Source organism: Marmota marmota, unplaced genomic scaffold, assembly GCF_001458135.2.
Source record: "Marmota marmota marmota unplaced genomic scaffold, marMar, whole genome shotgun sequence".
Classification (NCBI taxonomy): domain Eukaryota; kingdom Metazoa; phylum Chordata; class Mammalia; order Rodentia; family Sciuridae; genus Marmota; species Marmota marmota.
Window position 1 is genome coordinate 9,711,677 of NW_026000229.1, and position 27,842 is coordinate 9,739,518.

At 36.3% G+C, this 27,842-nt stretch overlaps 1 protein-coding gene and 1 pseudogene across 1 annotated transcript in view; one reads left to right on the top strand and one right to left on the bottom strand.

Annotated features, from left to right (window-relative positions):
* Arih1 (ariadne RBR E3 ubiquitin protein ligase 1) overlaps window positions 1–27,842 on the bottom strand; it is a 105,717-nt gene that overhangs the window by 52,403 nt on the left and 25,472 nt on the right. Inside the window, exon 3 of the mRNA XM_015480456.2 lies at window positions 16,578–16,645. Within this exon, the coding sequence (XP_015335942.2) occupies window positions 16,578–16,645 (68 nt within the window). The remainder of the gene's footprint in view (window positions 1–16,577; window positions 16,646–27,842) is intronic.
* On the top strand, window positions 10,567–10,674 carry LOC125613436 (annotated as a pseudogene).

Below are 27,842 nucleotides of genomic sequence, written 5' to 3' on the forward strand. Positions count from 1 at the left end.
AAAAGGAAGGTTTAGAAGGTGAAATGATAGGGTTATGAAAGCCTTAACCTAATCAGTGAATGAATGCCCTGATAGGAATTAACTGAGTGGTAACTGAAGGCAAGTAAGGTATAGCTGGAAGAGGTGGGTAATTACGGACATGCCTTTGTCTTTTCTTGTATTTTCTCTGTATTTATTTTCTTGTTCTTTTTCTATCTTTGGACATCTAGCACATTATTGGGACTTTTAAGATGAATACAACCCTTATTACTACAACCCTTATTAAATCTTTCCTATGTATGCATAGTGTAGTCACTCAGTAAGTATGTCAGTATTATCTGTCTGTCTGTCTCTTTCTCTCCTTCCTGAGCCACTTTCCTCCACCACACCCTTTTACCATGATGTTCAGCCTCACCTAGGGCTGGTTGTCTTTGGAATAAGACCTCTGAAACTGTGAGCCCCCAAATACACTTTTACTCCTCTAATTGTTCTTGTCAAGTCTTGTGGTCACAGCACTGAAAAAAAAACCGGACTAAAACAGTGTTTGTGTATTTTTTTTTTTTATAAAAATCTAACTTTTTATTAATACATTTGTGTCTATTTCATGGTAGTAAATGATAGACTATTATGTACCTATTTTTATACATTATCTTTTTCTTATTGTGGTAATGCTAATTCGTGTGGTTCAATTCAACAGTATTTTCTCAAATTGTCACCAATCTCCAAAATAAAAACCTGCATGTAATTTCAAATGTAATAGCTGTTCAAGGGTCAATTGCATATTACGTGAAACACGGTACTCTACTATAAATACATTTTTAATAAACAATAATGTAGGTTGCTATTTATTTTCCTTTAACCCACTGTGGCATCATTTTAATCACTTTCAATTTTGAGAAGTCAGCTATTCTATAATAATATATATTAACACTTTCAGTCTTTGAAAATAACAGTATGTTTTGTTGCTATCAAAATTTCATTTTTGTTGACTTTGCAGTTTACTATATAAATTTCTTCTTACCACATTTCATTAAATCTAAAATGATTTCATACTGAAATTTTGATGTTGGGGGGTTGTAAAATTCCATCAATCAAAAATGCAGATTTCAGACATGTTAAAATATGAAAAACTGCACAACTTAGAATCAGTGAAATAGGCATTTTGCACAGGAAATGTTGACTTGTTCAATCAGACATTTTTTGGGGGGAGGGTACTGAACCCAAGAGCCACATCCCCAGATTTAAAAAAAAAATTAATTTTCCCCCCTTGTACTGGTATTACCACTTTTCTATATCCCCAACCCTTTTTTTTTTTATTTTGAGACAGAGTCTCAATAAGTTGCTGTGGCTGGCCTCAAACTTTCGATCCTCCTCCTTCAATCTCCTGAGGTATGCACCACTGCACCTAGTAGAGACACTTATCTTATTAATCTGGAAAAGTCTCAACCATTACATCTTCACATATTACCTCTGCCCCATTCTGTCAACTAAGACTCGATGAGAACTTCTCATATCCATTTCTTTTTTCTTTTTTTTTTAAGTTGTAGATGGACAGAATACCTTTATTTTTTTAACATAGGGCCGGGGATCAAACCTAGTGCCTCACACATGCTAGGCAAGTGCTCTACCACTGAACCACAAATCCCGGCCCCCTCCATTTATTTCTTAACTTCTCTATATTTTCCACATTTTAGTAGATATGTTTAAATCTAGATTTTTTTTTATCTTCTAATATGCTAAACTCTCTTTAAGCTTTGCCAATATTCTGTTAAAACTAATTTACTAATTCAATTTTTAACCTTTTTTTTTTGTTTATAGAAATTGCCCCCCACACATACATACACATCTAAATAATAGCTATTACTTTCCGGTTTCCTGGTGAAAGCATACTCATTTTAGTCTAGATCTGACAATTCCAATATCTCCAAAGTCCCAGATTGGTATGTTTTAATTAGAAAAAAAAAAAACATTGAGGAAGTAGTTTAAGAACTTAGAAAATTTTCTCTCTCAGAAAAGATTTATATTTGCCTTCTTTCAAGTGCTTGGGGACATAACAGCTGGGACCATCATCACCCAAGTTCAAGGCTTGAGGTTTACTAGGCCACCCAAATGACACATAGTCAAATTGGTATCTAGATTTCAATGGGTCCAAATTACTAAATTTCCTTCAGTGTCATATTTTTTTCTCAGTTAAAACTCCATTTTTACATCTCTTCTACTCCTCTGCTATCAATTAAGCTATTTCTAGCCTAAATCAGGACAATATTTTCCTTTTACCACAACCTTCAAGGACTTCCCAATAAATAGAGAAAACATCAAGTTAATTTGGTTAGAACCCAGCAGGCTATTAAATATTCCCAACCATTCCCCTTCTATTTTCCATGTACTGTAGCCACTAAATCCCATTAATGTTCAACATACAGAATCCACTTGATTCTGTTTTCTCATCCTCAAATATCCAAATACTAATATCCTCCAATCTTTTCTAGTCCAACAAAATACAACCACAACAATAAATATTTTTCCTTTTTCAAGGGTACAACAAAGGTGGTGAGCCAGAAATGACCTTTTATACACTCCCATAAAACTCTTAAGTACCATGGAGGCTGAAACTAGAAACATTGCTGTGTATACCTTTCTCATCACCAAACCTCTACTCAAGGTCTAAACAGAGCTGCTATTTTAAAAATTCTTGAAATTATTAAGTATTAAGCCCAGTGTGGTGGTGCATGCCTTAATCCCAGCAAACTGACAGGGTCAGGCAGGATTTCACAAATTCGAACCTTAGCAATTAGCGAAACCCTTTATCAAAAAATAAAAAAGTATGGATGTAGTTCAGTGGTAGAGCACCCTAAGCTCAATCCCCAGTACCCAAACCAAAAATTATGAACTAATAAGATAGCAGGGAGACTGGGGACAACAAAATAAGAAAATTGACTTCAAACAAGGTAACTTAGGGAGAAAAACAAGGTAACTAGTCAATGATGGAACAAGGATTCCATGCTCTCAACTAATACACTATTATGTGATGGTACTTCTGCCTCTTTCCATATACTACACTTCCCAATAATACCCAAATTATTTAAACAGGAAAAAAATCTCACTGTATTATAAAAGAATAAACACCATAAAAGCAAGGATTTTAAAAAACCAAATTCACTTTCACATCTCAAAACTTATTTATGAAACATTATATTACTAAGATAAATAAGAAAACTTCCCTGTTATTGTAATGGCAAAACCAGACCTGGTTGTGAAATGAAATTATAAAAATGTTATGGTAAGAAACCAACGTCTGGGGAAAGGGTCAGTTCCCCATCCCTCCTCAGCCTTCTTCCAGGAAGCTTAATTAACCATGGGTCCCTACCTTTTGGATTGTAAAAAGCCCTAGGAATTTGGCTACTCCCTCTTGGAATGTAACAGATGCCTGTGAAAACAGGCATTTCTTATCTGTTTCTGTAGGCATGCTTTGTTAGAGACCCTGCACAAGGCAGTCAAGCAGATAAGGAATTTTTTTTAAGAGGAAAAAAAGCCCCAATGACAGGATGGGATGGATGGCACCAAATAACCTATAAATGTTATGAGAAACAGTGGATAAGGGCTCAGATTTTGAAATTTTGTTTTTCTCTGGGGCCACAGGTGTAAAGAAAAGTTTAGAGTTCTACTCCTGAGTGATGCTTGCTGCTTCTTCACCAGTATGTTTTCCCCTTTCACAGTCCAGGAAAGACTGAAATCATTCTTCTGAATTCTTTGATTCTGTCTATTAAAAGTTATTACCTCTTACTATAAATATACCAGCTAACTCACCTTATATACTCATCGAAAATTATTTAAATTTACAAATTTACAAAAGTAGATTTAAAAAAAATATGAGATAGGAGAGACAATTTTTTGTTTCGAATTCTACAGGAGTTCCATTTTGGCTGCATTGTTTCTAAATCCCATCAAAATAAAATTTGATTTATATTCATGTCACAATTTCAAAAAATTTCTATTGCAGAAATGAAAATGGTTATTTTAATTAAAAATTTAGACACTATATTTTAGGAATTACGTTTTATGTAGGAATACAATATATTTAAAAAGAGGTTTTGTACAAAGAACCTTGATAGGAGTGGTAAAATATTAAATACGCACTAAGGTACAATAGAGGTAATGATTAAATGCATTGAGAAATAAGAAAAGTTCTTAGAAATAATACTTAGGGCTGGGTTTTTAAAGACATTTAGAAAAAGGACAATAAAGAAGGCAAGTCAGGTCTGGGTCAATGACAGTACAATTTCAAAGATCCTGCCTAGAGCTGTACAGGAAACAGTCTAGACCCAGCCACACAGAGACCTCTCATGTAAAAAATAAAAGAAAAAAGCATATGCAAAGTTGAGGCAGCACAAAATTTAACTATGTGACCTACTTTAGAAGCTTGGTACTACTGTGTTGAGAGCCACAGCCGAAGGGGCCCCAAGCAAACTTCCAGCTGCCAGCTGATGATTGGCTCACAGCAGGCCCCAGCAAACTTCTAGCTGCCAACTGATTGGCTCCTCTGGTGATGCTCATTGGGCTGTTTCCCCGCCCTTTCAGACCACGGAGCTGCTCATTGGGGGACTTTTTTTGGCTCTGCCCACGCCACCCAGCCAATCAGCCTCAAGAGCAGCAGGAGTGGGGGAGGTTGAGAGGCTTGTGGGAAGCGGTGGTGGCACTTGGGCTCTGAAGGTTTTTCCTGAGGAGCTGTGTGGTTTGGTGTGTGTGTGTTCTAAAAATAAAGTTCGTTTCTTTTGACAAGTGGCTCCTGACTTGTGCCCAGCCAGACTGCGGAACTACTGCTTAAGTGTAATTGGGAGCAGAAATGATACAGAAAAGAAGATGCCAGAAAGGTAGACAGAATCTGGGTTTTTAAGAGCCTTGCTATCAAAAAAAAAGAAAAAGGTGGGAGGAGAACAACTCACTTTCCCCATCTACCCATTGAGAAGACTCAAGCATAGCAGGAGTAGGGAGACCAAGAGATTATCAAAACTTTATATTTGAAGAAGGCTCAATGAGGAACTTATTCTGAAAGAATAAGGAGATAACCAGCTTTCAGAGGCTCCAAGATCAGAAGTTCTAGTCCTGGTGTCACATGCTCAATACCAATATGAGATGCCTGTGCCCTATGGCAATAACAGCAGTGCCATCATTAAAAGACAGTTTAACATTGTGATTTTAGCATTATCTGGGATGCAGCCTTCACATCTGATTCTCAATTTTGTGAGGAGTGAAGGGATGGTGTGTGTCTGGTGGTGGGGGGGTCCTCAGTATGTTATCCAGGTTGGCTCATGAATTCCTGGCTCATAAAATCTTCCTACCTCAGTCTCTACAGAGTCTACAGATACACACTACCATGTCCAATCAATTCTATCATTAATATCACTTACCCTCTTAAAATCTGATTACACCTAACAACTCTGATAAAACATCAACAGAGAAGGCTTAAGACACAACAAATGAAACAATGGAAGCAATATCCCAGAACAAACAGGGCAGTAGGTTTAACAGGTGTATTTTTTGGCTGCAGTTCTGATTCGCTGCTTTGCTTTGTTTTGTTTCATCTGGAGAAGCACAAGAAGAAAACCAGTTTAGGGAAAATTTTTTATTTAATTGATAAAACAGAAGGGCAACTACAATGCAAAGTTTGAAAAGAAAAAAAAAAACAGGGAAGGGAGGGAGGGAGGAAGGGAGGGAGGAAGGGAGGAAGGAAGGAAGGAAGGAAGGGGTAAAGGTTTGGAAGCATGCTATAACAGATAAAAGAAAGACCATAAAGTTAAAATTGTACTTTCTCCACCAGTTCCTCCTCTTCACCAAGAATTTATTTTTCAAAAGAATAAACCACATTTATTCTTAGGGTCTGGACAAATTCATTTGAACTACAGACTGATGATACTAAATAAATCCATTATTATCCAGTATTATAAAGACACTATGCCATGTAATGGCCATGTTGTTTCTACCTTTTTCCTGATTGCTGGGATCCTAAATAGTTATAGGATTATCCTACAAGTAATCTCCATTTCTATTCTCAAGATGAGTAGCACAGTGTTGGTAGAGGACAGGGAAATGTGAGTGGTAGGAACATGAGGTTAAAGGAATAATTCTATAAAATGGGCCCACTGGGCTGACTTCCACATGCTTTCTTTTCCAAGAAGCAATTTACTTGAAGTCCTGCCTGGCTTAAATGGTTAGAATATGTCACATTTCTCAACAAACTATTTGCAGCAGAAATGTCAATAAGAGGAACACAAGTTACCCTAAAGGGGGAGACTTTTGTGACCTTCACAAAGACTAGAACACAGAATTCAGGGAAATAAGGATAATTCCCCCTAATCATAAAACCCTTAAGAACAAGCTGGGTGTGGTGGCATAAACCTGCAATCACAGTGGCTTGGGAGGCGGGGACAGGAGGATAGCAAGTGCAAAGCCAGCCTGAGCTTTAAAAGCGAGGCGCTAAGCAACTCATTGAGACCCTGTCTCTAAATAAAATACATAAAAAGACTGGGGATGTGGCTCAGGGGTCAAGTGCCCCTTGAGTTCAAACCCCAATACACATTCCCCACCAAATTTGTAAGAACAAGTTCCAATTAGAATCAGTTAGTATGAGCCAAAGGAACCCAGAATAGTCAAGGCAATGAGTATGATGTCCTCTGCCGTCAGTTAAAAGTCAAGAGGTGACTCTGGATTTTCCTGGGGCTCCCATAAAACTGGAGGGAAGGAAGGCACACTTCTGAGAAAACCCATTTTCTCCCTTCAGAGTATTCCCTTTTCCATCCCTTCTAATAAACTCATGCCAATTACGAATACTAAGCGACATTTCTAAAATATTTGACTTGATTGCATGACTCAGTGTTTGAAGGAGGGACTCTCCACTGCCTTAGTTTCCTGGAAGGCCCCAGCCCTGTAACACTGTCACCAAAGTTAAACACAGTCCATGTTTCTTCATTTTCTGAGGAGACTAAGGGAGGACAGTATAAAGAGGATAGGCCTGGACACTGTTTTTTGTTCTGTTTTGCTTAAGTTGATTCTCTTGGATTTCATTTCATAATTATATTATTTACACACAATTTTTCTTCCTTTCTCATTTTATGCCGCTTATTTATTGTTTGTGTTTTATTGATCAGAATTTCCAATACATACAAATAGTAGGGTCAGCCATTATTCTTTTTGGTTTTGTTTTGTTGCCACTGCTACTGCTGTTGTCTTGAGACTGGATCTTGCCATGTTGCCCAGGGGGCCTTGAACTCCTGGGCTCAAGTGATCTACATTAGCATTCTAATGCTTCAATGCTAATTGATACCCTTTATCAAGCTGAAAAACTAACCTTTCAGTTTAGTAACAATTGTTTTTACTAAATCATGAATTGAAAATGTACAATTTTATTAATTTTATAACTAGCTTTTATTAACAACCTTAAAATAGTACATTAGATGATCCTTCATTGACATAATATTATCACTTAAAATCCAGTTTACATTAGGATTCATATTTGGTGTTCCATGTTCCATGAGTTTGGAGAAATGTATAAGGACATGTATTCTCTATTACAATATCATAAAAATAACTATTTTTAATTGCCGTAAAAAACACCTGCACTCCAATTGCTCATCTCTCCCTCTCCCTTAACTCCTAGGAAACCACTATTCCTTCTCCTCTCTCCAGTTGTTTTTTAATTAATTAATTTATTTTAATTAGGTATGTATGACAGCAGAATGCATTTTGATTCATTATACACAACTGCAGTACAACTTTTCATTTCTCTGGTTGTACACGAGGTAGCATCACACCACATGTGCAATCATACATGTACCTAGGGTAATAATGCCCATCTCATTCTACCATTTCCTGCCACCGTGTTCCCTTACCACCCCTCCCGCCCCTTTGCCCCATCAAAGTTCCTCCATTTTTCCCATTCCCCCCCCCCCCATTATGGATCAGCATCTACTTATCAGAGAGAACATTCAATCTTGGGCTTTTTGGGATTGGCTTACTTCACTGAGCATGATATTCTTCAACTCCATCAATTTTAATGCTGAGTAACAGTGTCTCCAGTTTTGATTTTTCAAAATGTCACATAGTTGGAATCATACAGTACATAGTCATTTCAGATTGACTTCTTTCACTTAGTATAACATGCATTTCTGATTTCTCCACTATTTTTAATTGCCTGACGCTCATTTCCTTTTAGCACTGATTAATATTCCACTTTTAAAATTTTTTTCAGTTGTTGATGATCTTTCATTTATTTATATGCAGTGCTGTGAATCGAACCCAGTGCCTCACACATACTCAGCAAGCGCTCTACCACTGAGCCACAACCTCATCCCTTAATATTCCATTTCTGAATGTACCACACTTTACTCATCCATTCACCTACTAAAGGACATCTTGGTTGCTTCCATATTTTGGCAATTATGAATAAAGCTTCTTTGAATGTCCACATACAGGTTTTTGTGTGGACTGAACTTTTCAGCTCATTTGGGTACACATCAAGTAGCACAACTGCTAGATCCTATGGTACCAGTACATTTTCTTACAATAAACTGCAACAGTCTTCCAAAGTGGCTGTGCTATTCTGCATTCCCACCAGCAAGGAATGAAAGTTCCTGTTAGTCTACATTCTCATCTGCATATGGTATTGGCAGTGTTTTGGGTTTCTGCCATTCTAACAGATGCAAATATTTTCTCCTAGTCTATGGCTTTTCTTGTCATTCTCTTAATGTTCCCCTTTTAAAATCTACTGCAGAGATTTTTCTGTTTAATGTATTTTTTGTTCTCTTTTTCATTAATGTTTGCTTTTATCTTAAATACCTAATCTACTTAGGACTTATTTTTCTCACCCCTTGATTCAAAGGATTGGTTCTACTTCTTCTTCATTCTATTTTTTAACAAAGACACTTAAGACTATAAATTTCACGGTATCCCTTCAGGTGCTTCTCTCATTTGTATGTTCATTATTTAGTTCTAATTATTTTAGTTAATATAACAAGGTGGACAAATTAATATACAAAGAAAATAAACTGCTCCCACAAACCAAGAATAAAGTTAATAGAATATCTTGGATTATTGCTGAAATAATTCAAGATGGTTAAAGAGAACCCAAGAAGGAAAGTGAATTAATTTTAAAAAAATCTGAGGAACTTTAACCATACAGAATATAAATATGACAAGTACAGAAGTAGTATTTTGAAAAAAAAGAGGCTGCAAGTGACTAACAATTTCAAAAAGCATCAAGAGAATGGAAGAAAGGCACACTGAATAAAATAACAATTAAGAATCTTTCAAAATAACAACATGAGATCTCTGGTTAAAAAAGGCCCAGTAGTTGTATCTTCAAAACTCACATCTAAAAATATTACAGTCTATTTCAGAACATTTAGGAATTTCTCTTATAACACTCTTATTTTACCACATATGAAACTGGACTTACTTTGAGATATATTCTAAAGGGGAAAAAACAAGAAACAAACTGCACACCTCCCCAGGAGGATACATAAATAATTAAAAAAGCTTTACCATAAATGAAAATTTAAATTACCATCAGTTTACCATACTGAAAGGGGAAGAAGGCAGAGGAGGAAGAGATACTATAGTTTTGTCTTGTGCAGGGGATGGATATGAATACTAGAAATATTGTTATAAACTTAGTTTTAAATAGTATGTACAAATTAAAAGGATAACTACTAGAAAAACTGAAATAAAATAATACTTTGAATAGAGAAAAGTAAAATTTGATGAAGCAAACAAAATACCCAAGTAGAAGATATAATAAATCTTAAAATGGCAGTAACATATATAACTTTAGCATAAAATACTGATGCGTTATTAATCTCAGCTATGAAAAGGTATACTTATAGAGTGTTTTTGTTGTTTTTTGTTTGTTTGTTTGTTCATTCAGGGGCATGGGGGCATCGTACTGGGGAGTGAATCTAGGGCACTGAGCAAACACACTACCACTGAGCTATATCCCCCCAGCCCTAGTTTTGGGGGTTGTATTTTTAATCACCAATATGTTGATTACAAAAGATATACCTGAGGCCAAATAATCCAGGAAGACTGAATTTTTTTTTAAAGTATCAAAAACTTTAAAAAAAAAAAAAGTGTGGCAATGTTACAATATGAAAATTAGTGAATGACACAAAAAAGATATTGCATAACTGGAATCAAACCCAGACCCTTACATATGCTAGGCAAGTAAGTGTTTTGCCACTGAATTATACACTTCTAGCAAGTGCTTTGCCACTGAACTACGTGCTTCTAGCATTTCAATACAGTACTTAAAAGATTCAATTATAAATCCTGAGGTACCCAAGTCATTTTCTTCAGAAACACAAAAACGAAAATTACAAGGTAAAACCAAAAACAGTTCACAACTTGCATAAGTTTTCCAAAAGCCTCTTATCTTCTAATTCATACTTACATGTTTAATCACAATATTTAATTGAAAAATGATTACAGCTCTGTTACAGGATAAAATTCAGAATGTGTTTAAGATAAATATATTAACATAAGACAAATTCTGAGCCAACCTAGTCTACCAAAGGAGTTTCAAATATAACAATGAAAACTCCTTTTCAGTTCATAAGCATGATGATTGGATTTTTCAAGCTGTTGTGGGAAGTGTGCCTCCCTCTAAATCTTTCTGCAACATCAGCACAGTATCCAACGTGGATCCCACCATCACTAAAACCACACTCTTTTCCTAATAAAGATATCATAAATAAGCCTAAAAGTAAATGATACCAAAATTAAGAAACACTACTAACTTCAGATAAAATTCTGAAGCAGTCACACCTGATGCATCAATCTGGTCTAGGTAGACAAAATTCCAACTGAAAGTAGTACTTCCCATTTCATCCTATCTCACACTAGTAAAAAAAGGGAGCTGAGACTTATTTCAACAAGCTTTAGTCTTGGGCCACTCTAACCAGCAGCTCAAAGGGCAATACAAAAACAGGAAGGGGTTAACAACCCCTCAGACACTTGCTCATTAAAAATCGTGTGTGTGTTCTTGCTGTGTTGATGGGTTCATGGACACATGTATGTATTTGTTCCTTTTTTTCTCATTCTTAGTATTTATTAACTGTAGTTATTTTTCCTTATCTTGTCTTTTGAGAGTTATTTGGTCTTGGTTTATATATTTTACTTTTTGCTTTGTATTGCTTTCATTTGTTTCTCTGGTTTCCCTTTCTCTCTTTTCTTTTCCTGCTAACACCCAAACCTTGTTTTCTTTCTCCCTTTATTTTCTACTCCTTCCTTGTAACCATCACCTGCTACATCTTTTCTGCATTCTCTCTGTTCACTTTTTCAAACTATAAACTCTTCTGTCTTTCTATCATATTTCCTTATATTAACTATATTTCTAAGACCTTTTAGGAATAATTGGTTTATGTAACTCCTGCCCCCATCATTAATGTTGGTGAAGTTATTACTGTGGTGGCTGGCATAACTGACTTCTGTTTGCTTTAATGCCAGAACTAGTTTATGTGTGGGTTTTTTGTTGTTGTGTGTTGAGAGCCACAGCCAAAGGGGCCCCAGCAAACTTCCCGCTGCCGGCTGATGATTGGCTCACAGCAGCCCCAGCAACATCTAGCTGATTGGCTCCTCTGCGGTGATGCTCATTGGGCTGTTTCCCTGCCCTTTCAGACCACGGAGCTGCTCATTGGGGGACTTTTTTGGCTCCGCCTAGGTGACCCAGCCAATCGGCCTCAAGAGCAGGAGGATTGTGGGAGAGAGAGAGAAGCTTGTGTGGGAGAGAGAGGCTTGTGGAAAGCCGGTGGTGGCAGTTGAGGCTCTGAGGGTTTTTCCTGAGAGGCTGTTTTGTTTGGCGTGTGTGGTTCTAAAAATAAAGTTAGTTTCTTTTGACAAGTGGCTCCTGATTGTGCCCAGCCAGACTGCGGCAGTTATGGTTTTTTGATTGTTTGTTTTGTTTGTTTGTTTGTTTTGCTGTTGGTAATTGCTGACTCTACCATTTCTGGGGTTTGTGGCTTAAAATCATTGTAGATATCATAGTAGGAATCAGATCATTTACTTTAATGCTATATATTGTTTGCATCAGTTGTTGCTATTATTTATTTTGCCCTTTCCATGAGGTCCTGGGAACTTACAGGAAACGCTACAAGTTCACGGGTAGAGAGTCTGCTGCTGAACTTTAACTCAACCAAAATGCTTTAGTTGCACTTTGCTCCACACACAAATTAATGACACTCAAACTTCAGCTGCACTTTAACACAAAGAATATAAGAGACAAAATCCCAAGCTAAGGACCAGGCCCCATGTAGAAATGGCTACAGCAAAAAGAGAAAATTAACACAAAGATTTTGAATACCACAGGTACAAGGGAGGTTGGTTCTCAATCTAGATCACTCTAGGACATTTTGACAACTAAACACTGTGCCCTAAAAAGGCCCACACATAAAAGTAGATGCATAAAACTCAACACAGAAAAATACAAGAAATAGGAAAAAAAAACAAGGCTATGTAACATCTCTTTAATAAAAAATATATTTTTTAGTTCTAGATAGACACGATACCTTTATTTTACTTATTTGTTTATTTTTATATGGTGCTAAGGATCAAACCCAGCACCTCACACATCCTAGGCAAGCGCTCTGTCACTGAACTACAACCCCAGCCATATTCAACACCTTTTAAGGTCCATAATTCACCAGCAACTGACCCCAAAATTTTTGAAGTAGATAAAATATCACATGAAGAATTCAAAAGAATCATTATAAAAATGACAATGAATTCCAAGGAACATAGAAAAGAATGGAATGAATTAAGGAAGACAGTACAGGATATAAATGAGAAATTCGATAATGAGATGAATACTGAAAAAGAAACCAAACAAAGCTTGGAAATGAAAGACACAATAAAATCAAATAAAATATTCAGTTGAAAACCTCTCTAATAGAGTACACCATGCTGAAGACAGAATCTCAGAGCTGGAAGACCATGTAGCCATCCTTGAATATTCAGACAACATGAAAGAAAATAAGGGGCTAGGGTTGTAGCTCGATGGTAGAGCACTTGCATGGCATGTGTGAGGTGCTGGGTTCAATTCTCAGCACCATAAATAAATACACACACACACACACACACACAAGAAAATAAGTAACCATGATTATACAAGAACTTTGGAACAACATTAAGAGACCAAATTTAAGAATCACTAGAATTGAGGAGAGGTATGAGAAGTAGGCTAGTGGGACGGATAACCTCTTCAGGGAAATAATTACAGAAAAAGTTTCAAAGCATCAGAATGAGATAGACACCCAGGAACAGGAAGAATTCAGAACCCCAAATAGATAAAATCAAAAAAGAACCTCTCCACAACACATCATAATTAAAATGCCTAACATACAGAGCAAGGATAGAATTTTAGAAGTTTCAAGAGAAAAAAGTTGGAAAATATTTAGAGGCAAGCCAATCAGAATCACTTCTGATTCCTCAGCACAAATTCCAAAAGCCAGGAGGGCTTGGAATGATGTGTTCCAAGTTCTGAAAGAAAGTAACTGTCAACAACCAAGACTGCTGATCCAGAAAAAGGTATCCTTCCAAATCAAAGGTGAAATAAAAACCTTCCAAGACAGGTAGAAACTAAAGGAACTGATGACTACTAAACCAGCTCCATAGAACTTAACTAATGAGAAACGGGATCAAATTAAACATGATCAACAGCATGAATTAATAAACATCTCTCTGTAATAACATTAAATGTAAATGGTTTCAACACTCCAATTAAAGACACAGGCTAGGAGCTGGGGTTGTGGCTCAGCAGTAGAGTGCTCGCCTAGCATGCACAAGGCCCTAGGTTCAATCCTCAGCACCACATAAAAATAAATAAGTAAAATAAAGGTATTGTGTCCAACTACAACTAAATAATAAAAAAATAAAATAATAAAAAAAATAAAATAATAAAATAATTAAAAAAAAGACACAGGCTAGCAGGATGGATTAAAAAACAAAACCCAACTTTATGCTATTTGCAAGAGACGCACTTAATAGGCAAAGATAGCCACAGGCTGAAAGTGAAAGGATGGAAATTGATATACCATACAAATGGTATATCTGAATCAAGATCACATAGAAAACCTAAGCAGACTTGTAATGAGATAGCAACGGTAACAAAAAGCCTTCCAACAAAGAAAAGTCCAGGACCAGATGGATTCTCAGCTGAATTCTACAAAACCTTAAAGAAGAACCAATGTCAATACCCCTCAAACTGTTCTGCACAGCAAAGGAAACAATTAGGAATAAGAAAACACAACTTACAGAATGGGAGAAAATCTTTGCTAGCTTCTCTTCTGACAGAGGATTAGTATCCAAAATACATAAAGAACTCAAAAACCTTAACACCGGGACTGAGGTTGTGGCTCAGTGGTAGAGCGCTTGCCTAGCATGTGTGGGGCAATGGGTTTGATTCTCAGCACCACATATAAATAAATAAATAAAGATCCATTAACAAATTAAAAAAAAAGTATCACCACAAAAATCAAATAACCCAATCAATAAATGGACAAATTTGGGGCTGGGGATATAGCTCAGATGATAGAGTGCTTGCCTTGCATGCACAAGGCCCTAGATTCAATCCCCAGCACCACAAAAAAGTAAATAAATTAATTAGAAATTTGGGAAATTAATATTAAAACAGACACTTCTCAAAAATTTGAAATACAAACAGCCACAAACGTATGAAAAATGTTCAAAATCATTAGCAGTTACAGAAATGAAAATCAAAACTACTGTGAAATTTTATCTCACCCCAGTTAGAATGGCAATCATCAAGATTACAAACAATAATAAATGCTGGATAGGATGTGAAGAAAAAGGAACACCTTTATACTGTTGGTGGGATTGTAAATTAGTACAACCACTATGGAAATCAGTATGGAGGTTTCTCAGAAGAATAGACATGGAACTACCATATGGCCCAGCTGTATCATTACTCAATATTTATACTTATATAAAATTAATATCATTACACTATAGTGATACATGCACACGCAAAATTCACAACAGTCAAATTATGAAACTGCCTATGTGTGAATGGATAAGGAAAAGGGGTTGTGTATATATACACAATGGAGTTTATTCAGCCATATGAAATTATGTCATCTGCAGAAAAGTTGATGAAATTAAGAGACCATTATGTTGAGCAAAAAAAAGTCAAATTCAGGAAGTCAAGGGTTGTATCTTTTCTCCCATATGTAAAAGCTAGAGAGGAAAAAGGAAAAAGGGGTGGGAGTGGGTTAAGAATCTTATGAAAACCAAAGGGAGATTAATAAGGAAAGGGGCCAAGAAGTAAGAGATGGGGAAACAGGGAAGCAGCACTGAAGAGTGATATTGGCCTAATTATATTGCTACATTGTGTGCATGGACCGTCACTATAGTGCTCCAATAAAAAAACATCTGGGGGTATATAGTTCAGTAGTAGAGCACTTGCCTAGCATGGGTAAGGCCCTAGGTTCAATTCCTAGCACAGATTTTTTTTTTAAATCTCACTAGTCCTTCATGAATCCTGGTCAAGCTGTTTATAATATATGCTTTGGAATCCAATAAATCTTTCTGAAAATAGAAAAAAGGAACACTTTTATACTGCTGCTAATTAAATCCCTGTGTTATAAACGGAGATCACTTAAGTTCTAAACCTTAGTCTTCATATCAATTAAGTAGCGATAATAAAACTATCTGGAGGATAAAATCTAATAATGCCCCACAGAGGGTACTCAAAAATTGATAGTTATTAATGTTACTACTGAACTTAGATAGGACACAAGGTGCATGAAATAGGTTACATTCTTGGTATTATCTAATATCTGTTTTACAAAGCTCTGTGAGTTTTACAACCAAACGGGCAATATTTTACACTTATTTCCCCCAATATTGAATTCTCAGTTCCCAAAAAAGGAGTCATATTTATTATAACTAAGATCGCTAACTATAAGGTTGAGAGAATAAATACAAGTTCTACCTCCTTATTAAATGTCCCAAATTTTCAATCTAAGACACAGAAAAAGATAAATGATGGCATTGACAGTTTCCAATCCAAATAATTTTTTCTCTTTTAGAACTAGAAAGATTTTCAAAGAAAATAGAAAAATACCCAATAAATAAGATAGAATCCTACCTGAATTCAGAGAACCACACAAATAGATGGTTTGGTGCCCAGGAAACACTAGACAACTTTCCAATTTTGTTTTCACTGAATAAAATGTCATTTTAACACCTAATATGGACTTTTAGGTTTATGAACAAGACATGTTTTTAAGCAATTAAAGGAAGATCTTATTTGTGTGCTCCAAGAATGTATCAAGTGCCGTTTTTCCCTCAATCTACTTTTAATTCTTGGTACTTAAGTAGAGCACTCACTTTCCCTCCAAAATAAGACAATTAAGTCTGAATTCCCTAATACTAAGTTTACTGCAAAGTGCACAGATAAAAAATATAAGAAATTAAAGTAGTTATATTATTTGCACATTGGTTTATTCACATATTAACTCCCTACTTCTTACAAGTTCAGTTCAATAGGCTTTCTCTGTTCTAAATACAAAGCTGAAAATATAGTTCCTTACCTTTCCATTAACTTCTCTTTATCCCAATTGAAGTGGCTAAGGAGTATTCTTGTGATAGTAGCTGGATTCTAAAGAGGAGGGAAAGAGAGTCATTTTAAATTAATTGCATTGTTAAATTTAACCTAGAAGTTCAATAAATGTTAAGTTTCCATAATACTCCACCCAAGTTTCCTTTCCTTGAATATATTTTTATTCCCTTTAAGAATATACAAAATTTTAATTGCAAGGTAAGACTATTTAAAAATATTCCGCCACACTTTCAGGTTTCTATAGGAGTCAAAATAAGCCAAGAGGGAAATTACAAAGTAAGTTACTACACTAAATCAGGCTCTAATTAATTTTTTTTTTTGCAACTAAGATTTAACAGACTACCAATGAGCACACTAAATATAATCAATAAAAATATCTGAGACTTTCTGTATCAAAGAGTTCAAATGAGTCGAAACCATTCATTCACAGTTAATCTAAATGAAAAATTATCTGTATCATGTAATAATATACAGCATGCACTTAGGCTGCACTTTCACCTTTAGTAGCTATTTTATTTCTAGAACAATAAGCCAACATGAAATAGAACCAAAGTTTATTGCCCTATCATTCAGTGCTGGTAAAAAAAAAAAAAAAAAACACCTCAATTTCCCACAAAACTAATGTGCTTACTATCTGGGTACTGAATTTTGACTTACAGCACAACCAGGTCTAAGAGTTTAGCAAAAACCTGACTCATTCAAAGATACTAGCACAAGTTACAATGTTAGAAGTGGAACTCAAACCTGAATTGGCTTTTTATTTTTCATATATAATAACAACTTACAAAGCAGTAGTAGTTTATTCTCCTAGAATAAACCAGAGTCCCAAGCTTCATCCCTAGTACTACCCACCCCCCACAAAAAGTGATCTCTATGGACTAAAATTTTAATTTCTCTGTAGTTAGATCAACGTATTAGTTAAGTATCGATTTAAAATAATCTTCTATAAAAATGTCATGAAAGGGATATAAACTGTTGCCAACATTGCCGTTTGTAAAGAAAAGTCACATACATTCATGTCTACTCTACCTCACAAAAAAGCAAAGGACACAGATACTGTTCCACCCACCCAGGCACATTTTCCTAATTTACCTATGTGCTTCTTACTTCTTAGACCAAGACACCTTAACAATCCTTCTTTAACTCAAAACTCCAGAAAAACATCATCAATCTAAAAACTGTTAAAATGTAAAAGAAACCTATGAACTAATCATAAATACATGTTTATTTGTATGAAATCAACTGAGAGAATTAAGTTTAATGGTATTCACTAGAATCATTTCGCTTTAATATGACATCCAGCACACTACATTCTCCTCCACTACATAGTGGGCTTGGGCAAAAATGTTTTAGGAATTGTCAAGAGTCTCAACTTGCAAAAGCAAAAAAAAAGAGATAGAGAGAATGACTTGTTGCCAGTGTGCCTCTTCTGTGTCTTGAGTTCCATTATTAATTTATCAAAACTCACTATGCAAAGTCTTATAAATACCTAGGTTCTATCCTAATAATTTTATTTAATAGGTTTGGGGAAGAGCCTCCTTGGGCTCTTCCTTGCTCAGTACCTGATCTATTGCACTAAACAATTTTTAGATAGTCCCTGTATCAATGGCTAGTCATTTATGTGCACTGCACATAAGGAAAGTTGATGAGGGATCATGCTTACATTGTGTTTATTGTATACTAGGCCCTGTACAAGATACTTTATGTACCTCATTTAATTCTCAAAACACTCTAAGGTAAATGTACTGGCTCTCATTTTTAAGTTTTTTTTAAATACTTATTTTTTAGTTATAGGTGGACACAATACCTTTATTTTATTTTTACGTGATGCTGAGGATCAAACCTAGCGCCTCATACAGGCTACGTGAACACTCTACCTCTGAGCCACAATCCCAGCCCTGACTCCCTTTTTGAACTAAGCACCAAAGGTTACAAAAAAATTAATCTCATGCAGCTGATTGAGGGTATACATTTCTCAAAATTCAAAACTCTACCCTTAAGTGGGTCCATTTAGTCACATAAAACTTGTATGTTTACATGTTATTCACAGGGCACAAAACCCCCAATGAACACCTGATACTGTGATACCTCAACACCTGATCTGATAACTGAGAAGGCTATTAAGTGATTAACCAAGCAGAGTGTAGCCAAGGTAAATACACTAGACAAAGGGATGGTTCACTTCTTGAGATTTCAGATTTTATCTTAGTGCCAAGAACAGTGCACAATTTAATTGTTAGGCCATGCACAGTGGTGCATACCTGTAATCCCAGCAACTAGGCAGGAGGATCACAAGTTCAAAGCCAGCCTCAGCAACTGAGTGAGACTCTGTCTTGTTGCCCAGTGGTTAAGCACCTCTGCATTCAATCCCAGTACCAAAAACTTATTAATTGTTCATTTCTGGAACATTTAATATTTTCATACTATTGATTGACAATGGGTAACAGAAACCATGGAGAACAAGCTAAACAGCAAATAAAGAAAAATTACTGCAATGTTCATTTATTTGAAAACAAAACAAATCAATCTGCCTTTTGATTCTAGTCATTATGGAGTATAGCCAGCCCACTGTAGTTTCTATCTCCCATTGATTACAATTAAAAATTATGGACAGAAAACAAAGTGCAACTCACAGAGAACTCTGAAAATTAAAAGCAGGCCGAATGGGGGTTGGGGAGGCAGTGAAGAACAACCAATAAGACGGTAGTCAAGGTTGGACCAATTAGGAAAATCTCATAATGAATGTGATCAGTCAAAAAAGAGAAGTGCATTTTTTTGGGGGGGTGGGGCAGAGAATGAGGTAAAGACTCCTAGAGAATGTACAGAGAATCTTTCTCTTCTTTTTTCCCCCTCCTCTCTTTCTCCTGACCACCCCCAGTTACAAAACTACTTTGTGAAGTAGCACTCCGAGCAGAGGAAATTAGAAAATAGGCTGCTGTTGGGGCAAGAAGAGAATAGGAGGGTTGTCCTCCCCACCTTTTTATCCCCCTCCCTCCTTGTTCTTTCACTCCAAGGCATGGGCAGGTGACTAAAACTGAAAAGAACTCCAGGTTTCTGACTAGGGAAGTAAAGAAAATGCCCATAGAATTGAAGAGTTTGGAGGAAATCGCTGAGAACATAACACATGGAGAAGTAAACTCCATAATGTATCTGAACAAAGTCCTGGGCTAACCTGCAAGGTGTACATATGTGGAACAAGGCTTAAGAATTATAGGACAGGACACAGAGGCACTTAGAAGACCAAGGAAGGAAACCAAGAGAAGACAAGGGCAGAGATCAGAAGGAGGCATCTTCAGGCCAAGTAATACAAAGGATTCGCAGCAACTATCAGAAACAAGAAAGAGTTAAGAAGAACTCTTCTGTGTCGTCTGTGAGGTAAGTGTGGGTCTGCTGGCACTTTTTTTTTTTTTTCTAAACCACATTCATACTTCATAAAAACAATTTGTGGATCAAAACCTTATTTATTTTTATTTTTTTAAGTTGTAGATATACACAATACCTTTATTTTATTTTTATTTATTTTTATGTGGTGCTAAGGATTGAAAAGTGCCAGACAAGCACTACAACAATGAGCCACAACCCCAGCCCCTAAAACCTTATTTAGAATTTCAAGTGCATTTACACAATTATTTGTAGGCTTGTTTATTATATGGCCAGGAGTCAGACCTTTTTTTTTTCCACAGAATTCAAATGCAGTTTTAAAATTTTCTATAGGGTTCATAATCTGCTCAAATATTTTGAGCATATTAGAAACTATATTGTGTTGTCATATTTACTGCAGTATTATTTTCTTTTCATGGTAGTATAAAAGAAAGATGAAAAATACTTCACTAAATTTTAGATACAACAGAGGTCAGAAATTTTCTAAAACACAGATAATATTCTGTGTTTGTGATTCAGAAATCATAAAAAAATGACTGTTGGGCCGGGGCTGTAGCTCAGTGTTAGAGGGCCCACCTCTCACGTGTGAGGAACTGGGTTCAATCCTCATCACCACCTAAAAATAAATAAAGATATTGTGTCCAACTACAACTAAAAATATATTTTAAAAAAGGATTGTTAACAGTGCTGAAAATTTAAACAACAACAATAATAATAATATTTCCTTCCTTTTCCTTTGAGAAATCCCAAGTTACTTTTTACTTTGTTTTCACAGTTATAACTCAGTACCTAACTCTGAAATATCTCAATGACAAAGAAGACTTTTCAAGGTATTTTAGGGATCCTTGCTATGATATGAGCTCATCTGCTTACACTCTGATTTCAGACATCAGACTTTCAAAAGGTTCCAAAATTAGGACCATCCAGTTTGTGGTACTTTGTTATGACAGCGCTGAGAACTAGCACAGCCTTAGGTGTTCCTAAAACAACAACAACAACAAACAAAGTATTCTAGGACAACTATTAACAACAAAACTATAAAACAAATCATTGCCTAAGTTCTAGATTAAACTAAGTGAAACTGGGAGGTGCAAACTCAAACATAGCAAAGACTCTGGAAACTTACAAAACCACCATCTTTATAAAATAAGAAAGAACTTGAAGTTATTTCCTGACCAGGTTGACTTGTAAATCTTCAACATTTTCTAATGGATTTTAAGAGGACCCAGAGTTCATGTAACATGAAAAATGTCCAATATAGAATCTAAATTAGGGGGCTGGGATTGTGGCTCAGTGGTAGATCGCTCGCCTAGCATGGGTGGGACCCGGGTTCAATCCTCAGCACCACATAAAAATAAAGGCATTGTGTTGTGTCCATCTACACCTAAAAAATAAATATATATATATTAAAAAAAAAGAATCGAAATTATCAGACATGGCAAAACAACAAAATCTTATTCTAAAAAGAGACAACAGATCCATTTTTCGAAAACAATAGATGTTGGCCCCTACATGACCCAAATATTGGAATAATCAAAGAATTCTAGAACACCTATTAGAGTCATGATCCATTAAGTTGGAGTGAACATCTTGAAACAAGACAAAAATAAACTACACAAAAGAAACAAATGGCAATTTTGGAACTAAATACCACGAAATTCACTGGATTGGCTCATTGTCAGAAAGGATATGACAGAGAACTCAGTGAATGTGGGGACAAGTGCATGGAGTACTGTATACATGGCATATGTTAAGGGAATCTGAGTAACAAACCACTCCCCTCGGGCTAGGTGCCTGGGCGGTAAACTGCTTACCCCTTAGTAGACACAGTCATGGGTGTGAGGCCACATGTTTCAGTCCCTGCGCTTGCTCCACAGCCTACTTCTCAAATGGTTGCTGCAAGGACAGTTGGCAAGAAATTGTATTGGTGGCTGCCTGAAATCTGCTTAGATACGGCCTGAGTATACACACATAGTAACTGCACAATAAAATCAGACCTGCTTCCAGCCTTGGTCTCTGGAGGTCTTGATTAGCAACTCCGCAGCCACACTCTACTCTGTTCCGTGGTCCTCCTTGCTGGATGAGAGAAAGCCCACACATGTGAACTTGAAAAGATATCAATAAAAATTATAAAATCTTAACAGATACATTCTTTTGAAAAAATAATGAACAGGATTGGGGGTGTAGCTCAGTGATAGAGTACAGGTCTGTATAAGGCCTTGAGTTCAATTCCCCATAACCACAAAAAAATAAATAAGATAAATTTAGAAATAATGAATCCTCTCCTTCAGGGCCCTGTGGGATATAAGGAGTAAACCCAGAATTGTATATTCAGGCAAAGTAAAGTTCAGGAATAAAGACAAAGACATTCACAGACAAAAGGAAGGAGGGGGGGGAGTCAATGCTAGCAGACTTGCTCAAAAACAAATGCCCAAAGAAGTTCTTCAGGTAGAAGAGAAATAATACAAAAAAGAAAGCTCAAACTAGAGATAAGACAAAAGCAACAGCAATGGTAACTATCTGGGTACATATTTTAGACTATTTTTCTCCTCTTGAGTTCTTGAGAACATAAAACCGTTAAAAGTAAAAAAATGAGAATGTGTGGTGGTTTAAATGTATACAGACAGAACTCATGGCAATTAGCATATAAAGGGGCAGGGATAAAAGTAATCTATACATAACTAAGGTTTCTATGGTTTAACTTCAAGTGGAAAAATACCAATTCTGAGTGGAGTGTGATTTTTTTTAAGGTTTTTTTTTTTTAACATTTATTTTTTTAAGTTTAGGTGGACACCATATCTTTATTTTACATTTATGTGGTGCTGAGGATCGAACCCAGTGCCTCGTGCATGCTAGGCGAGCATTCTACCACTGAGCCACAACCCCAGAACAATCACTTTAAAAAGTAAGACAAATAGATATAACTTTAAAAAAAAAAAAAAGGAACACATAGCTGGGCACAACATCTATAATCCCAGCAGCTCAGGAGGCTGAGGCAGGAAGATCCCAAGTTCAAAGCCAGCCTCAGCAATTCAGCAAGGGCCTATGCAATTTAGCAAGACACCGACTCCAAATAAAATTTTTTAATTTTTATTATTATTTATTTTTTTTAGTTGTAGTTGGACACAACACCTTTATTTCACTTGCTCATTTTTGTATGTGGTGCTGAGGATCGAACCCAGAGTCTCGCACGTGGGAGGCGAGCGCTCTACCGCTGAACCATAACTCCAGCCCCTATAAAATTTTTTTAAAATGGCTGGGAATGTGGCTAGGTGTTTAAAACGCCCCTGCAATGGGTAATGAATGAATGAACGAGCAAGCAACACACATATAAAAGAATATTTTTAAAATTTCAAATCGTCCAGAAGGCAGAAAAACAAGGAAAAAAGAAAATAGAAGACCTAAATCCAACCACATCAATAACTACACTAAATGTAAAGATTCAAAACAAACCATTTAAAAGACAAATTGCCAGCTTAGTTTTTTTGTTTGTTGGTTAAGGGCAAAACTGTATGTTTTACTACCATTTTTTAAGGTAGTAAAGCATACAGATTAAAAGCAAAAAGGCAGAAAAAATACATCATGCAAACACTAACCAAATAAAAGCTGCAGTTGCTATAGTTCTAGCAAAGTAAACAAGAACAAGGAAAATTATCAGTCAAAAACCTTACAATGGGAAGGACGCAGTAGGGCAGGCACACCAGTAATCCCATGGGTCACATGGGCGGAGCCAAAAAAGTCCCCCAATGAGCAGCTCCGTGGTCTGAAAGGGCAGGGAAACAGCCCAATGAGCATCACCGCAGAGGAGCCAATCAGCTAGATGTTGCTGGGGCCGGTGTGAGCCAATCATCAGCCGGCAGCTGGAAGTTTGCTGGCGCCCCTTCGCTGTGGCTCTCAACATCGGATGTGTCTGACTATGCAGAAAACCATATGGCTCTCCCCCCAAAAATTGCTAGAATAAATAAGTTTAGCAAGATCTAGGGTACATGTAAAGGACTGATGTGTTAAAAACTCCAAAATACTGATGAAACACGGAAATAAGAGAGATGTACCATCTTCACACACTGAAAGAAAACAATTAAAAGTTAAATTTTCCTCCAAGCCCAGTGGCACAAGCCTCTAATCCCAGTGGCTCAGGAGGCGGAGAGGCAGGAGTTCAAATCCAAGCTCAGCAAAAGCAAGGCTCTAAGCAACTCAGTGAGACCCAGTCTCTAAACAAAATACAAAATAGGGCGGGGGATGTGGCTCAGTGTGCCCCTGAGTTCAATCTCCAATACCAAAAAACAAACAAATAAAAAAGTTAATTCTTCCCAAATTGACCTGTATATCACTCAGCAACGATCAAAATCCCAGTAAATTATTTTGTTTTGTTTTTTGGTAGTTATAAAACTGATTCTAAAATTTATATGGAATAGCAAGAAAACCAGAATAGCCAAATTTTAAAAAAGAATATTACCTGACTTCTCTTTTAAAGCTACAGTTTTGGAAAAACATTGGTTACACACATTAAGTGACTAGAGACCAGAAATAGATGGCAAATGACTTTATATGAAATAATAAACAATTCAATGGTGAAAATAGGTCTTTCCAAAAAGCAATACTGCAATAATTAAGACACCGACATTTTTAAAAAATCTACTTTTAACTGTATCTCACATTTTATATAAAATCCATAAATGTAATCTGACTACAATACTTCTAGGAGAAAATCTTTGTGACCTTGCATCAGCCGGCAGCTGGAAGTTTGCTGGCATACCATAGAGGGTATTCCATTAACAAAAAACAGACAAGGACCAGGTGTTTATCCACGATATCGTGGAGAAAGGCATCGGGCTCCATTGCCAAAAAATGGACAGGGGGGCCCAATGCTCCGGGGCCCAAAACCACAAATATACGGAGCACTGGAGGAACCCAGCAACCCCATCAGGGTAGTGCCCAGGACACATTGTCCATCAGATCCCTCATCAGACAAACCAGAGGGAGCGCAGGGTTGGACATCTGCGCCTCCGCCAGAGCAGTACTAACTCCAGAGATGGGAGTTCAAATCATTCCCACAGGGGTGAAAGGACCTCTTCCCAAAGGAACAGTAGGCTTATTATTGGGACGCAGCTCTTCTACTCTAAAAGGACTTATGATAAGTCCTGGGGTAATTGATCCCGATTATGAAGGTGAAATAAAAATTATAGCCAGTTCTCCAAAGGGTATATCAGTAATTTCACCAGGAGATAGAATAGCACAGTTACTAATAATACCCAGCCTACATGATAAATTTTCCAGTCGTACTGTAGAAAGAGGTTCCAAGGGATTAGGCTCCACAGGTGTAGATTGGGCTATGCTTTCTTTAAATTTAGATTCTCGCCCCATGCTAAAACTAAATATTCAAGGACATGAATTTAATGGGCTACTGGATACAGGTGCAGACCTTAGCATCATCTCTCGTCAAGAATGGCCAAAACATTGGCCATTACAACAAGCCACTCAAACGCTTCGAGGCCTAGGAGTGGCGACTAATCCCCATAGAAGTGCAATGGTATTAGATTGGAAGGATCCTGAAGGATGTGAAGGAACTATACAGCCATATGTATTGGATCATCTTCCCGTAAATTTATGGGGACGAGATGTCCTAGATCAATTAGGTTTGACATTAACAAATAACATCAACCAAAATGCACCCACTATTATGACTAGACAAGGTTTTAGGAAAGGAAAAAGATTAGAAAAACAAGAACAAGGTATAGCAGCACCAATACAAATAGATCAAGGAACAGACAGACATGGGTTGGATTTTCAGAAAGGGCCACTGAGACAATAAAAATTACTTGGAAATCAGAAAGACCAGTATGGGTTCCTCAGTGGCCCCTGACTAAAGAAAAGATACAAGCAGCCCATGACCTGGTCAAACAACAATTAGCAGAAGGACATATACAACCTTCTGTATCTCCCCATAATACTCCCATTTTTGTCATCAAAAAGAAATCTGGTAAATGGAGATTATTGCAAGATTTAAGAGCCATTAATAATGAGATGGTTATTATGGGACCTGCTCAATCAGGGATTCCTCAATTGTCTGCTTTGCCAAAAACCTGGTATGTTTTAGTTATAGATATTAAAGATTGTTTTTTTTCAATTCCAATTCATCCTGAGGATAGTCCACGTTTTGCATTTACTATCCCTGCACTGAATCATGAAGGTCCTGATCAGAGATATGAATGGAAAGTACTCCCTCAAGGGATGGCTAACAGCCCAACTATGTGTCAAATTTATGTTAACAAAGTAATCCAGCCACTTAGAAATCAAAATCCTGAACTACAAATATTTCACTATATGGATGATGTATTATTAGCACACAAAGATAAAAACACATTGCTAGAATGTTATGCCACACTTACAAACTTATTAAAAAATTATAATCTAGAGATAGCAATAGATAAAGTACAATTAAATTTTCCAATTAATTATTTAGGAGTTCTATTATCCTCAACCATGGTCCGTCCACCAAAAATTCAAATACGAGTAGATCAACTCAAATCACTTAATGACTTTCAAAAGTTATTAGGAGACATAAATTGGATAAGGCCTTATTTAGGTATACCAACAGGAGAGTTGGGACCTTTATTTGATATCCTAAAAGGTCCATCAGATCCAAATTCACCCCGAATGTTAACGCCTGAAGCAAGAAAGGCATTAAAAATCATTGAAACATATATGGAAAATATGCATTTGGATAGAATTGATATAAGTTTGCCTTTATTATTTATTGTACTACCAACAAAAAATATTCCTACAGGAGTATTTTGGCAAGAAGGTCCATTATTATGGATACATTTATCTTATTCTCCTAACACTATTCTTACTAGGTATCCTGAGGCTGTAGGACAATTAATACTCAAAGGAATAAAAGCAGCAAAGGGAGTGTTTGGAATTTCTCCCAATAAAATTATTACTCCATATACTATGAATCAAATTGATGAGTTAGCTAATGAGTTAAATACTTGGGCAATAATCATGTGCAAATCTAATGTTTCATTTGATAACCACTTACCATCTAATCCTTTATTGTCTTTTTGGTCATTGCATCCTGTAATTTTTCCAAAAATGACAAGAAAAACACCTATCATGAATGCTCCAAATATATTCACTGATGGGTCAAATAATGGTACAGCAGCAGTAGTTACCCCTGATCAAACTTTTACATTTTTAGTACCCAAACAATCAGCTCAAAAGGTAGAGCTTAATGCAGTTTTACAAGCTTTTGTGATGTTTAAAGATTCTGTATTTAATTTATTTTCTGATAGTCAGTATGTAGTTAATGCTATAGTATCTCTTGAAGATGCTGGTAGGATTTCCCCTTCTTCTACTGTTTTCTCTTTGCTTTCCACTATACAAAGTCTAATCTGGGACAGAAAAGATCCATTCTTTATAGGACATATCAGGGCACATACAGGATTGCCTGGAGCCCTTAGTTTGGGCAATGATTTAGCAGATAAAACTACACATGACATACATATTTTCTCTACACTAGAAGAAGCTATAAATTTTCATAAAAAGTTCCATGTCAATGCTAATACTTTACAAAAGCGTTTTAAAATAACTAAGGAACAAGCTAGACAAATAATAAAACAATGTCAAAATTGTGTGACCTTTTTACCACAAGTTAATCTTGGAGTCAATCCTAGAGGATTGATACCTAACCATATTTGGCAGATGGACGTCACACACTTGCCAGAATTTGGAAAATTAAAATATTTGCATGTTACAGTTGATACTTCTTCTGGATTTTTGATGGGCTCCCTTCATGCCGGAGAAAAAACTAAAGATGTTATAGCTCATTGCTTACAAAATTTTGCCACTGTGG